This window comes from Mercenaria mercenaria, chromosome 4 (assembly GCF_021730395.1).
Source record: "Mercenaria mercenaria strain notata chromosome 4, MADL_Memer_1, whole genome shotgun sequence".
In the NCBI taxonomy this organism is placed as follows: Eukaryota; Metazoa; Mollusca; class Bivalvia; order Venerida; family Veneridae; genus Mercenaria; species Mercenaria mercenaria.
The window spans coordinates 34,733,234-34,748,690 of NC_069364.1; the positions used below are offsets into that span (position 1 = coordinate 34,733,234).

At 36.1% G+C, this 15,457-nt stretch overlaps 1 protein-coding gene across 4 annotated transcripts in view; it reads left to right on the top strand.

Moving 5' to 3' along the window:
• LOC123551435 (osteopetrosis-associated transmembrane protein 1-like) overlaps nt 1–15,457 on the top strand; it is a 302,750-nt gene that overhangs the window by 154,427 nt on the left and 132,866 nt on the right. For all 4 annotated transcript variants that reach the window (XM_053540919.1, XM_045340374.2, XM_045340373.2 and 1 more), the window contains one exon: nt 2,159–2,324. In XM_053540919.1, coding sequence (XP_053396894.1) covers nt 2,159–2,324 — 166 coding nt within the window. The remainder of the gene's footprint in view (nt 1–2,158; nt 2,325–15,457) is intronic.

The window sequence follows — 15,457 nt, forward strand, 5'->3', positions numbered from 1 at the left end:
ATATTTGGTATGAATCTTCATCTAGTGGTCCTCTACCAAGATGATTCAAAATATTTCCTTGGGGTCTAATATGGCCCCGACCCGGGGGTCACATGGTTTATATAGACTTATATAGGGAAAAACTTTGAAAAACCTCTTGTTCAAAACCACAGGGCCTAGGGCTTTGATATTTTGTATATGACATCATCTAGTGGTTTTCTACTAAGATTGTTCAAATTATCCCCCTAGGGTTAAATATGGCTCCGCCCCGGGGGTCACATGGCTTACATAGACTTACATAAGGAAAAACATTGAAAATTTTCTTGTCCAAACCACAAAGCCTAGGGCTTTGGCATTTGTAATGTAGCATCATCTAGTGGTTCTCTACAAAGTTTGTTCAAATTATCCCCCTAGAGTCAAATATGGCCCCGCCCTGGGGGTCACATGGTTCATATAGACTTATATAGGGAAAAGATTTTAAAATCTTCTTGTCAATAACCTACAACATTCAAATTTGGACCACATGTATGGTTTTGAGTGGCAAGATGAACCTTGACATGAGTTGACCTTGATTTTGACCTAGTGACCTACTTTCACATTTCTGTAGCTACAGCCTTTAAATTTGGACCACTTGCATAGTTTTGTGCACTGAAAAAAACTTTGACCTTGACTTTGACCTAGTGACCCACTTTCACATTTTTGAAGGTACAGGCTTCAAATTTGGACCACATGCATAGTTTTGTGTTCCGAATTGGAATTTGACCTTGATTTTGACCAACTGACCTACTTTCACATTTCTCAAGCTACAGCTTTCAAATTTGGACCACATGCATAGTTTTGTGTACCGAAACAAACTTTGACCTTTACATTGACCTAGTGACCTACTTTCACATTTTTGAAGGTACAGGCTTCAAATTTGGAACACATGCATAGTTCTGTGTTCCGAAATAAAATTTGACCTTGATTTTGACCTAGTGACCTACTTTCACATTTCTCGAGCTACAGCCTTCAAATTTGGACCACATGCATAGTTTTGTGTACCGAAATGAACTTTGACCTTAAGATTGACCTAGTGACCTACTTTCACATTTCTGTAGCTACAGGCTTCAAATTTAGACCACATGCATAGGATTGTGTACCGAAACAAACTTTGACCTTGACATTGACCTAGTGACCTACTTTCACATTTTTGAAGGTACAGGCTTTAAATTTGGACCACATGCATAAATTTGTGTTCTGAAGTGTAATTTGACCTTGATTTTGACCTAGTGACCTACTTTCACATTTCGTCCTTGAAATTGATCTAGTGACCTACTTTCACATTTCTCAAGCTACAGCTTTCGAATTTGGACCACATGCAAAGTGTTGTGTACGGAAATGAAATTTGACCTTGAGCTAGTCAGTAAGTCTTGAAATTTGGAACACTCAAAAATGGCATATTGGTGGGCGCCAAGATCACTCTGTGATCTCTTGTTTACAAATTCTGCTTGGTGTGATACCCCAGTTGAAATGTCACAAGTCGCATGATTCTGCACCGTGGTACATGAAACCTGGATTGAATGTTATTATGAAATCTAGCTAAAGTATAAAAATCCCTCTTCTGAGGTAGAAAAAATCAGTCATAAAACCCTAGTTTCAACTCCAGAGGTTTAATTTTCTTCTTGAATACTGGTATTTATAATATCCCGCCGAGTTTAAAATTAAATGTAACAACAATCTGACTTAAGTACTTGATCTTCTAAACGAAGATCTGAGAACGACCAATTCACATACGTCTTCTGTATATTTTGGATTTCCAGTATTGCTATTTTTATTTTCACAAATCTATTTTTATTTGAACCAATCAGACGAATTGTTCGAATGTCAAAGAGTAAGAAAAATGTGCAGTCATTCCAGGGCTCGAACCCGGGACCCCTCGCTTACAGAGCAAGTGGCCAACCGACTGAGCTAACCGGCTATCTGACACTTTACGACATAAGAATTGTAAATATCAAAAGTCAAGGCTAAAGGTAGATTTGCAAAATGTTGTAAGTTAAGCTCTGATTGGCTAGCGAAAGGGTCGTCAGAACGAGGCTATGAATAGGGCGTTCTCAGATCCTGTGCATAGCGTAATAGGAGATGTACTTTAGTCAGATTGATGTAACAACTAATCCATAAACATCTTTTTCTGTCTTACCAGATGAACTATACGAGACTGACATGGGGTGAACAACTGAAGTGTACAAATGTACACAAGGAGTATACTGCTGTTCTTACTATAGCTGTTGGCTTGCTGCTTCTACCTCCAGTATTTTATGTGGCTCTTGCAGTGTATGGAACCAAAAGGACCAGGAACCTCATTAAACGTAAGACAAACATACTGGACATTTGAAACTTTACTATTACTCACTTTTCATTGTGAGTAAATTAATTATTCACTATTTTCATGTTATTCTACTCCAATAACAACAACAAGTATTAGATGACAGGCATTAGAACAATAACATGAAAAATTAATTTTGTTTAATGCAATGCTGTAGCACTGTAGAAGTTGTCCGTCATGGAAAGTTTGATCATCAGTTTCTGAAAAAGACTAATTAAAGTTCTTTAGTACAGACATCAATGAAAATTCTTGTCAAAATGATGAAACATCTGTACAGCAACACATGACATCTGAAAACAAACAACAATGTTTTGTATCCTATAAGGGAACATTGGTAAAAATTGAAATCTGGCCAGATGAGGGTGGAAATGAGCTATTTTGAATAGAACTTGATATAAAATGACAAATTTATTACAATTTTGCTGTAAATATGAATATGGATAAAACCCCAAAATAGCACATTTTCACTGTTTTGGGTGTAATATTTTCAAAAACTGCAAATTTGTAACCTAAAGATTTTGGTAAAATTGAACATAGTTAGCAGTTCAAATGTGTAATTTGTATTCAAATGACAAAACAGGGCAAAACTAGGCTACAGTTAGGATAACTGATAGAAAATTATGTCGCCACAGCTATTTTGGGTATAATATAAAGCGTTGTCTTACATTACTGAAAATGCCATAAAACCCTAGAAACTATTGGTATCAAGCTAAAACCTTGAATTTTTTCATGCATTTAGGTTGCCTGTACATTTTAAATGAAACTGGCACAATCTTAGAGAAAAAAGTTTTTCTTGTATGGCTATCTTGCCCTTAATATTTTTATGCCCCCCTTCGAAGAAGGAGGGGTATATTGTTTTGCAGATGTTGGTCTGTCGGTATGTAGACCAATCCATTTACGGATGATAACTCAAGAACGCTTAGGCCTAGGGTCATGAAAGTTGATAGGTGGGTTGGTCATAACCAGCAGATGACCCCTAATGATTTTGAGATCAGTAGGTCAAAGGTCAAGGTCACAGTAACCCAGAACAGTTGAACTCAAGAACGCTTGGGACTAGGATCTTCAGGGCTCTGGATAAGATGCGTATAAGCGTAAATTACGCTTTGAAATAATGCATTTACGCATATCTGATCATTTTTAAGCGTACAAAAACGTATATTTAATTACAGAAACGCACACAATGACTTTTTACTAGCTTAAACAAAATCTGAATCATCTGGATGCTTTATGTAACATGGTACTCTAAAAACCTAGGTTAAACTGTATCATACAAAGAATGCGTGCATAAATCAAATAGTGATGGCACAGTAGTGTATTTTAAAGCAGTGCTGTTTTAGAATATCAACTTCCGGTGCGGAGTCAACAATAAAAATGTCTTTCTAAGAATGTGGAAGTGAACAAACACTCCAGGCATTCTTTAACCCAACAAAAATGATCCCCAAAACATAGCTAAAGGTATATTGAATATTCTATTGGATTTGGTAGCGAGTGTGAAGCCAAAGCAAGTCAAGGGAGAAAAAAGAAGCAAAAACTTGAATGCTGAATTGAAACTGAACTGCAAACGAATTCATGGGTGTCCCAATAAATATGTTATAAAACTGATATCTGTTTTTTCACATTTACAATTTTCAGGAGTAAAATTACTCCTGGTCAATTTCGGACTTCACTATTTTACTCATTCACAAAAAATATGATGAGTGAATACTCATAGGTCAAAAAAATTATCTGGAGCCCTGGATCATGAAAGTTCACAGGGAGGTTGGTCATGACCAGCGGATGACCCCTGTTGATTTTGAGATTAGTAGGTCAAAGATCAAGGTCAAAGTGACCCAGACAGTTAAACATTTCTGGATGATAACTCAAGAATGCTTGGGCCTAGGATCATGAAACTTGATAGGGAGTTGATCATGACCAGCGGATGACCCATATTGATTTTGAGGTCAGTAGGTGTGAGGTCAAGGTCATTGTGATCCAGAACTATTGAACGGATTTTGAATGATAATTCAAGAACGCTTGGGCCTAGGATCATGAAAGTTGATAGGGAGGTTGTCCATGACCAGCAGATGATCCCTATTGATTTTGAGATAAGTAGGTCAAAGGTCAAGGTCAAGTTACAGACAAAATTAAAGGTCATGTAGTGTTACAGTCAAATGTTTAAAAAATTTACAGTTTTTTTAATCCCCCGCCACAAGTGGTGGTGGTTTATAGGAATGGTCTCCGTCTGTCCGTCTTTCTGTCTGTCTGTCCGTAACATTACGTGTCCGCTCTGTATCTCCTAAACCCCTTGAAGGATTTTCATGAAACTTGGGTCAAATGATCACCTCATCAAGGCCATGCGCAGAACCCATGGGTCAGCCATGTCGGGTCAAGGTCACAATTCAAGGTCAAAGGTTTGAGCCTTCCATTTTGTGTCCGCTCTGTATCCCAGCAAACAAAAGACATCTTTTTTTGGTTGTTATGACGTCTTTTTGAGATGTCTTTATTACGTCTTTTTTTGGTTGTTTTTGAAAGGTGCGTTCACGTCTTATAGAGACATCTTAAAGACATCTTTTTTCCTGGTTGTTTTTGAAAGGTGCGATCACGTCTTTTAGAGACGTCTTTCTTGTGCACTATAGTGATGTCTTTATGAAAGAAAAAATAAGACATCATCTTTTTGAAATGGGAATTCCAACCATAATCCAATGGATAAAGAACTAGTATTTTAGGCATTGATTTTTTTCTTATATAGCACTTGTAATCAGTATGTATTTTCTGATCTTTATGTAGATCTGTGATCGTATCTTATCTAAGTAACAGAGTAAGTCCGATAGGTAATCAAAGTGAGTCGCAAATTAATAGCTTAGTTCTTAAATTCTTCATCACGACAAAGCCTGAAATATATTAAATTTGAGTGTTTTATAATTATCATTTCATCATTTTCCCCCTAAATTATATAAATAAAAATGCAAAAACAGTTTTGATAAATAAAGTACTGATAAAACAGTTAATGGAAGCATTTAAACTATTATCAACATTTTCTGATTAAAATATCCTATCTGACTTTGTAAGTATGAGATTTTTTTTTTTTAATGCAGATTTTAAAAAAGCTGATGATGTTAAGATAGTTATTTTATAAATTCATCAGTCTTTTAAATATAATATTATTGATGAATATAATTATTATTATTAATAATAATGTTTAAAGTATTGTACTCACTTTTCTGCATCACCCTTCTGTATATGAATAAACTTGTTCTGTCTTACCGCTTAAGGTTTAGGAGTATATCATCAAAACATATTTGATAAATGAACAGCATCTTTACCGATATTTCACCTGAACATTACATGTTCTGCCGACGTACTGTCCCGTACGACGGATACTTAAAATATTCTGAAAAAGTTGTCCCCCTTTGAAAATGAATGCCATTTGTAAAGAAATAAAAATAAACAATTGCTGAAAACTGTGTTCCACCTAGTTATGTGAAATTTCAATATGTACACTATTGCAAATGCATCAAAATGAACATAGGTAACAGTTCCTTGAAAATGGTGAGTTTTTAAAGGCGTTTGACTGCCCGGAAGTGGGGCCCCTTTAGGCAGCCCTTTTCCAGAATTCAATATTTATATCAGTATACTGACACTTGTTTCTTAGAGTAATATACATGTTTTACATGCTGTTCAGTTTTCATGTGAAACAACACTTTCTTTCTATGATTTGGTGTTGTTTAATTTTTAGCTCCCCTGAGCACGAAGTGCTCAAAGGTGAGCTTTTGTGATCACCCTGTGTCCGTCGTCCGTCGTCAACAATTTGACTGTTAACACTCTAAGGTCACATTTTTGGCCCAATCTTAATGAAACTTGGTCAGAATGTTACCCTCAATAAAATCTTGGATGAGTTTGATATTAGGTCATCTGGAATCAAAAACTAGGTCACCAGGTCAAATCAAAGGAAAAGCTTGTTAACACTCTAGAGGTCACAATTTTGGCCCAATCTTAATGAAACTTGGTCAGAATGATACCCGCAATAAAATCTTGGACGAGTTTGATATTGGGTAATCTGGGGTCAAAAACTAGGTCACCAGGTCAAATCAAAGGAAAAGCTTGTTAACACTGTAGAGGCCACATTTATGACTATATCTTCATGAAACTTGGTCAGAATGTTAATATTGATGATCTTAAGGTCCAGTTTGAATCTGGGTCATGTAGGGTCAAAAACTAGGTCACCCGGTCAAATCAAAGGAAAAGCTAGTTTACACTGTAGAGGCCACATTTATGACCATATCTTAATGAAACTTGGTCAAAATATTAATCTTGATGATCTATAGGACAAGTTCAAATCTGGGTCAGGTGGGGTCAAAAACTAGGTCACTAGGTCAAATCAAAGGAAAGCCTTTTAACAGTCTAGAGGCCACATTTATGACTGTATCTTCATGAAACTTAGTCAGAATGTTAAAGTTGATGATCTTTAGGACAAATTCCAATCTGGGTCATGTCGGGTCAAAAATTAGGTCACCGGGTCAAATCAAAGGAAAAGTTAGTTAACACTTTAGAGGCTACATTTATGACCATATCTTAATGAAACTCGGTCAGAATGTTAATATTGATGATCTTAAGGTCCAGTTTGAATCTGGGTCATGTAGGGTCAAAAACTAGGTCACCCGGTCAAATCAAAGGAAAAGCTAGTTTACACTGTAGAGGCCACATTTATGACCATATCTAAATGAAACTTGGTCAAAATATTAATCTTGATGATCTATAGGTCAAGTTCAAATCTGGGTCAGGTGGGGTCAAAAACTAGGTCACGGGGTCAAATCAAAGGAATAGCTAATTAACACTTTAGAGGCCACATTTATGAAACTTGGTCAGAATGTTAATCTTGATGATCTTTAGATCAGTAGGTCAGTGGAGCGATACAGGGCCTTCATGGCCCTCTTGTTTTTCTCAAAACACAAGGCTAAGCTTTAAACCTCTATCGAATTAAGGATTACATGGTGTAATAGCCATATTCCATATCTTGTAACTGGATGGTAATATTTAAATGAAATTTGGTCACTTTAAAGACATTCAAAATTAAAAACGTTTCACCGAGAGATTTTTCGAATTTTATCATTTTTAGGGGAGATAATCGGTATTGAAGTTAACATTGATGCCTATGGGAAATATATAATTTCTTTGATTATGAGAATCTGAGCTTGAGTTTCGAGAAATTTTGCGGTAGATAGCTGCATTATATGATTCTGATACAAATATCAAAAAGAAATCTAAAATTCCCCATAGGGAAAAGGAGAAAAATATTTTTCTGATTTTCAGGGGCGATAACTCATGAAAAACCAAAATTATAAGGGGAGGTTATCTAAAGGAAATTTTTGAGAACTTCTGTCACTATATAACTTGTTAATATGCACCTTATTTCTATCGTTGACATTTTCAAAGCTTACATTATCAAGTTGTATGTACGCCTTTGGTGAAATTGAGGCCTATTACGGGTAGTCATCCTTAACTGAATAGTGTGTAAACCATTACCAGGATACAGGCGTGACTAATAGATAACATGTGTGTAGAGAGACGGACCCTTAGTTACCATGGTTACAAACATGTATTATAACTGTTCATAATGATTTCAGTATAATCATTATGCTATCACTTTCCTGAATACTTTAGAATTATATATGAATATTGTTATTAAAAGTAATTACACAATTTTGATAATAGCTAGACAACAGCCCAGTTTTAATAACAATTAGGAATATTTTCAGCAGTGCAAAAAATATCATTTACAAGTTTTAATCCATTTTTATGAATTCTGGAACCCTAGTAAATACATTGTATTTTGAAAATACAATAAAAATGCTATACCCGTCCGTTCTATTATGTAGTAAGGAATTATCGAACTATCACATTGTATTTTGAAAGTACAATAAAAACTTTCGATCCAACATACCAGTATATCTAATGTCATATTTTTTTTAACAGTTTATGTTGTAAATGTTATTGCAGTCTAGAAGAACAAAAACTTGCATTTTCTCATAGACAAAGACGTTTTTATGACGGCTTTAAAACGACATAAAAAAGACGTCTTTTCTGATCACAGATGTTGTGACCAGAAAACAACCAAATAGACATTTTCAAGACATCTTTTGTTTGCTGGGATCTAAACCCCTTGGAGGATAATCATGAAACTTGGGTTAAATGATCACCCCATCAAGAAGATGTGCAGAACCTATAGTCAGCCATGTCGGCTAAAGGTCAAGGTCACAACTCAAGGTCAAAGGTTTGAACCTTTGAACCTTCCATTTTGTGTTCGCCCAGTATCTCCTAAACCCCTTGGAGAATAATCATGAAACTTGGGTCAAATGATCACCTCAAGACAATGTGCAAAACTCATGAGTCAGCCATGTTGGCTCAAGGTCAAGGTCACAACTCTGGGTCAAATGTTTGAGCCTTTCATTTTGTGTCCGCTCTGTATATCCTAAACCCCTTGAAGGATTATCATGAAACTTGGGTCAATTAATCATCTCATCAAGACAATGTGCAGAACTCATGGGTAGCCTGTTGGTGCAAGGTCAAGGTCACAACTCAAGGTCAAAGGTTTGAGCCTTCCATTTTATGTCTGCTCTGTGTCTCCTTTACCCCTTGAAGGATTTTAATATGACTTGGCTGTAATATTCCATTTATCAAGACAATTTGCAGAATTCAAAATTCACCCCTGCCAGCTTATGGTCAAGGTCACAACTAGATTGTTTAATGGTTCCACCCAGTACCATAAACGCTTCCACTATCCATAACAATGGCAGGGGATTTAGCTGTCTTTCAGACTGCCTTGTTTTTAGTGGTAGTACACATTTATACTTTCCAGCTATACTGTTTATTATGTCTCCCCCATGAGACATATTGTTTTTGCCCTGTCCGTCCTCCGTCCGTCCGTACGTCACACTTCATTTCCAAGCAATAACTGGAGAACCATTTGACCTAGAACCTTCAAACTTCATAGGGTTGTAGGGCTGCTGGAGTAGACGACCCCTATTGTTTTTGGGGTCACTCCATCAAAGGTCAAGGTCACAGGGGCCTGAACATTGAAAACCATTTCCGATCAATAACTAGAGAACCACTTGACCCAGAATGTTGAAACTTCATAGGATGATTGGTCATGAAGAGTAGATGACCCCTATTGATTTTGGGGTCACTCCGTCAAAGGTCAAGGTCACAGGGGCCTGAACATTGAAAACCATTTCCGATCAATAACTAGAGAACCACTTGACCCAGAATGTTGAAAATTCATAGGATGATTGGTCATGAAGAGTAGATGACCCCTATTGATTTTGGGGTTACTCCGTCAAAGGTCAAGGTCACAGGGGCCTGAACATTGAAAACCATTTCCAATCAATAACTAGAGAACCACCTGACCCAGAATGTTGAAACTTGATAGGATGATTGGTCATAAAGAGTAGACGACCCCTATTGTTTTTGGGGTCACTCCGTCAAAGGTCAAGGTCACAGGGGCCTGAACATTGAAAACCATTTCCAATCAATAATTAGAGAACCACCTGACCCAGAATGCTGAAACTTGATAGGATGATTGGTCATAAAGAGTAGACGACCCCTATTGTTTTTGGGGTCACTCCGTTAAAGGTCAAGGTCACAGGAGCCTGAACATTGAAAACCATTTCTGATCAATAACTAGAGAACCACTTGACCCAGAATGTTGAAACTTCATAGGATGATTGTACATGCAAAGTAGATGACCCCTATCGATTTTGGGGTCACTCCATTAAAGGTCAAGGTCACAGGGGCCTGACCATTGAAAACCATTTCCAGTCAGTAACTTGAGAACCACTTGACCCAGAATGTTGAAACTTAATAGGATGATTGGTCATGCAGAGTAGATGACCCTTTACGATTTTTGGGTCACTCTGTGAAAGGTCAAGGTCACAGGGGCCTGAACATTGAAAACCATTTCTGGTCAGTAACTTGAGAACCACTTGACCCAGAATGATTAAACTTCATAGGATGATTGGTCATGCAGAGTAGATGACCCCTGTTGTTTTTGGGGTCACTCCGTTAAAGGTCAAGGTCACAGGGGCCTGAACATTGATAACCAGTTCCGATCAATAACTTGAGAACCACTTGACCCAGAATGTTGAAACTTCATAGGATGATTGAACATGCAGAGTAGATGACCCCTGTTGATTTTGGGGTCAGTCTATTAAAGGTCAATGTCACAGTGGCCTGTTCATGTAAAATCATTTTTTGGAAATAACTTGAGAACCACTTGACCTACAATGTTGAAACTTAATAGGATGATTGGACATGCAGAGTAGATGACCCCTATTTATTTTGAGGTCACTTGATCAAAGGTCAAGGTCACAGAAGCCTGGACAGTGACTTGAGAACCACTAGGCCAAGAGTGTTGAAATTTAGCGGGATGACTGGACATGCCAAGTAGATAATCCCTATTGCAGCCAACCATCAGTGTCTCTTTGACTTTCGCTCCTGACCCCTTTTGACTTCTTGCCTATAAGACTTTGCATTGGGGGAGACATGCGCTTTTTTACAAAAGCATTTTCTAGTTGTTTATGTTTTCAAATACAAAATTTGGGTTTAGTATATTTTCAAGACAATACTTTCATATCAGGCAAGCATAGAATAAAAGTCAGCTATTAATCAAAATGATGGAAGCCATTTTGTAAATACAGCCAAACCTGTCTTAAGCAACAGCACAGGGGAAATCAAGATTGTGGTCTTTTTACTCAGGATAGACTTCTGAGCATATATTTAGATAAAGACTTCTGAGCATATAGTTAGGTAAAGACTTCTGAGCATATATTTAGGTAAAGACTTCTGAGCATATATTTAGGTAAAGACTTCTGAGCATATATATTTAGGTAAAGACTTCTGAGCATATATTTAGGTAAAGACTTCTGAGCATATATATTTAGATAAAGACTTCTGAGCATATATTTAGGTAAAGACTTCTGAGCATATATATTTAGGTAAAGACTTCTGAGCATATATTTAGATAAAGACTTCTAAGCATATATTTAGGTAAAGACTTCTGAGCATATATATTTAGATAAAGACTTCTGAGCATATATTTAGGTAAAGACTTCTGAGCATATATATTTAGATAAAGACTTCTGAGCATATATTTAGGTAAAGACTTCTGAGCATATATATTTAGATAAAGACTTCTGAGCATATATTAAGGTAAAGACTTCTGAGCATATATATTTAGGTAAAGACTTCTGAGCATATATGTTTAGGTAAAGACTTCTGAGCATATATATTTAGATAAAGATTTCTGAGCATATATATTTAGGTAAAGACTTCTGAGCATATATTTAGGTAAAGACTTCTGAGCAAATATATTTAGGTAAAGACTTCTGAGCATATATTTAGGTAAAGACTTCTGAGCAAATATATTTAGGTAAAGACTTCTGAGCATATATTTAGGTAAAGATTTCTGAGCAAATATATTTAGGTAAAGACTTCTGAGCATATATTTAGGTAAAGACTTCTGAGCATATATATATTTAGGTAAAGACTTCTGAGCATATATATATTTAGGTAAAGACTTCTGAGCATATATTTAGGTAAAGACTTCTGAGCATATATTTAGGTAAAGACTTCTGAGCATATATATTTAGGTGAAGACTTCTGAGCATATATTTAGGTAAAGACTTCTGAGCATATATTTAGGTAAAGACTTCTGAGCAAATATATTTAGGTAAAGACTTCTGAGCATATATTTAGGTAAAGATTTCTGAGCAAATATATTTAGGTAAAGACTTCTGAGCATATATTTAGGTAAAGACTTCTGAGCATATATATATTTAGGTAAAGACTTCTGAGCATGTATTTAGGTAAAGACTTCTGAGCATATATATATTTAGGTAAAGACTTCTGAGCATATATTTAGGTAAAGACTTCTGAGCATATATATTTAGGTAAAGACTTCTGAGCATATATTTAGGTAAAGACTTCTGAGCATATATATTTAGGTAAAGACTTCTGAGCATATATTTAAGTAAAGACTTCTGAGCATATATTTAGGTAAAGACTTCTGAGCATATATATTTAGATAAAGACTTCTGAGCATATATATTTAGGTAAAGACTTCTGAGCATATATTTAGATAAAGACTTCTGAGCATATATATTTAGATAAAGAAACTGTTATGAAGAAACAATTGCTACTCCTATAGAGTTAATTAAGTACATGTATCAAAAATAAGTATGGGTGTTCTGACCTGCAAAACATGAATTTATATGCATTTAAAATCCTTTAAAACCGTTTATGCACAGATAATGTACATGTATCAGAGTGTGTACATTAAATGTATATCTTGTTATTTTGCTTTGTTTCCTGACCAGGGAAATATCTTTTAACTATTTCTTCAACATTTTCATACATTTCCACATTCCGTTTTGTTAGTGCCAAGTTTTTCATTTTTAGCTCATCTGTCACAAAGTGATAAGGTGAGCTTTTGTGATCGTGCAGCGTCCGTCGTCCGTCTGTCCGTGCGTGCGTCCATGCGTAAACTTCTGCTTGTGACCACTCTAGAGGTCACATTTTTCATGGGGTCTTTATGAAAATTGGTCAGAATGTTCACCTTGATGATATCTAGGTCAAGTTCGAAACTGGGTCACGTGCGGTCAAAAACTAGGTCAGTAGGTCTAAAAATAGAAAAACCTTGTGACCTCTCTAGAGGCCATATATTTCAAAAGATCTTCATGAAAATTAGTCAGACTGTTCACCTTGATGATATCTAGGTCAAGTTCGAAACTGGGTTACGTGCCATCAAAAACTAGGTCAGTAGGTCAAATAATAGAAAAACCTTGTGACCACTCTAGAGGTCACATTTTTCATGGGGTCTTTATGAAAATTGGTCAGAATGTTCACCTTGATGATATCTAGGTCAAGTGCGAAACTGGGTCACGTGCGGTCAAAAACTTGGTCAGTAGGTCTTGAAATAGAAAAACCTTGTGACCTCTCTAGAGGCCATATATTTCACAAGATCTTCATGAAAATTAGTCAGAATGTTCACCTTGATGATATCTAGGTCAAGTTCGAAACTGGGTTACGTGCCATCAAAAACTAGGTCAGTAGGTCAAATAATAGAAAAACCTTGTGACCATTTTAGAGGTCACATTTTTCATGGGGTCTTTATGAAAATTGGTCAGAATGTTCACCTTGATGATATCTAGGTCAAGTTCGAAACTGGGTCACGTGCGGTCAAAACCTTGGTCAGTAGGTCTAAAAATAGAAAAACCTTGTGACCTCTCTAGAGGCCATATATTTCAAAAGATCTTCATGAAAATTGGTCAGAATGTTCATCTTGATGATATCTAGGTCAAGTTCGAAACTGCGTCACGTGCCATCAAAAACTAGGTCAGTAGGTCAAGTAATAGAAAAACCTTGTGACCTGTCTAAAGGCCATATTTTTCATAGGGTCTGTATGGAAGTTGGTCTGAATGTTCATCTTGATGATATCTAGGTCAAGTTCGAAACTGGGTCACATGCGGTCAAAAACTAGGTCAGTAGGTCTAAAAATAGAAAAACCTTGTGACCTCTTTAGAGGCCATACTTTTGAATGGATCTTCATCAAAATTGGTAAGAATGTTCATCATAATGATATCTAGGTCAAGTTTGAAACTGGGTCACGTGCCATCAAAAAGTAGGTCAGTAGGTCAAATAATGAAAAAACCTTGTGCCCTCTCTAGAGGCCATATTTTTCATGGGATGTGTATGAATGTTGGTCTGACTGTTCATCTTAATGATATAAAGGTCAAGTTTGAAACTGGGTCAACTGCGGTCAAAAACTAGGTCAGTAGGTCTAAAATTAAAAAAATCTTTTGACCTCTCCAGAGGCCATATTTTTCAATAGATCTTAATGAAAATTGGTCTGAATGTTCACCTTGATGGTATCTAGGTCAGTTTTGAAACTGGGTCACATGCAGTCAAAAACTAGGCCAGTAGGTATAAAAATAGAAAAACCTTGTGACCTCTCTAGAGGCAATATTTTTCATGAGATCTTCATGAAAATTAGTGAGAATGTTCACCTTGATGATATCTAGGTCAAGTTCAAAACAGGGTCACGTACCTTTGAAAACTAGGTCAATAGGTCAAATAATAGAAAAACCTTTTGACCTCTCTAGAGGCCATATTTTTCAATGGATCTTCATGAAAATTGGTCAGAATTTTTATTTTGATGATATCTAGATCAAATTCAAAACTGGGTCACATGAGCTCAAAAACTAGGTCACTATGTCAAATAATAGAAAAAACGACGTCATACTCAAAACTGGGTCATGTGGGAACAGGTGAGCGATTCAGGACCATCATGGTCCTCTTGTTAAAACACAGTCATTTTCCACTGAACATTATTGACACATTTATATCAGTCATTTTCCATTGAACATTATTGACACATTTATATCAGTAAGACTATGGCACTCTTTATCTTCTCCATCATCATCATCATCATCATCATTATCATCATCATCATCATCACACAATTGCTGATCTGTCTCAGACTTGCCCAACCCATGAAGCAGTTCATTTGCATTTAAGTTCCAGGTGAAATAAGCTGTTTTTACATGTCACAATATTTCTATCAGTTTCTATCAAATCTTTAAAGGGGTACACAAAAAGTTCATCAGCAAGTTTTAGAATAGATAATGGTACATCATCATCAGCAGCAGCATTGCCATTTTCCATCAAACACTAATTTGCATCATCTACATTCAGAACTGAGCTGTTTTCATTTATGTGCATTTCAAAACCGCTTTTTTTAAAGCACTTTTGAATTACATTTCACATAATTATAACTTCTTTCCTGGAACTGTTTACCTAGTAAATTGCATTAAAGATGTTAACTTCGTTGAGTAACTCACTGCCACTTTTGTAGACTTTTCTACCTGATTCCAAGTGTGTCTCAGTTGAGCTTTCTATATTTCAATTATACCTTGATCCATTGGCTGTAAAACCAATGTGGTATTTTTAGGAAAAAAACATCAGTTTCACATTAAGTGTTGGTGTTAGATCTGGGTGTAATTGAGCGTTGTTTATGAACAAGAGAACTTTTCTTTGTTCGGGTTCCATTTTCCAATCAGTTTTTAGCTCACCTGTCACAAAGTG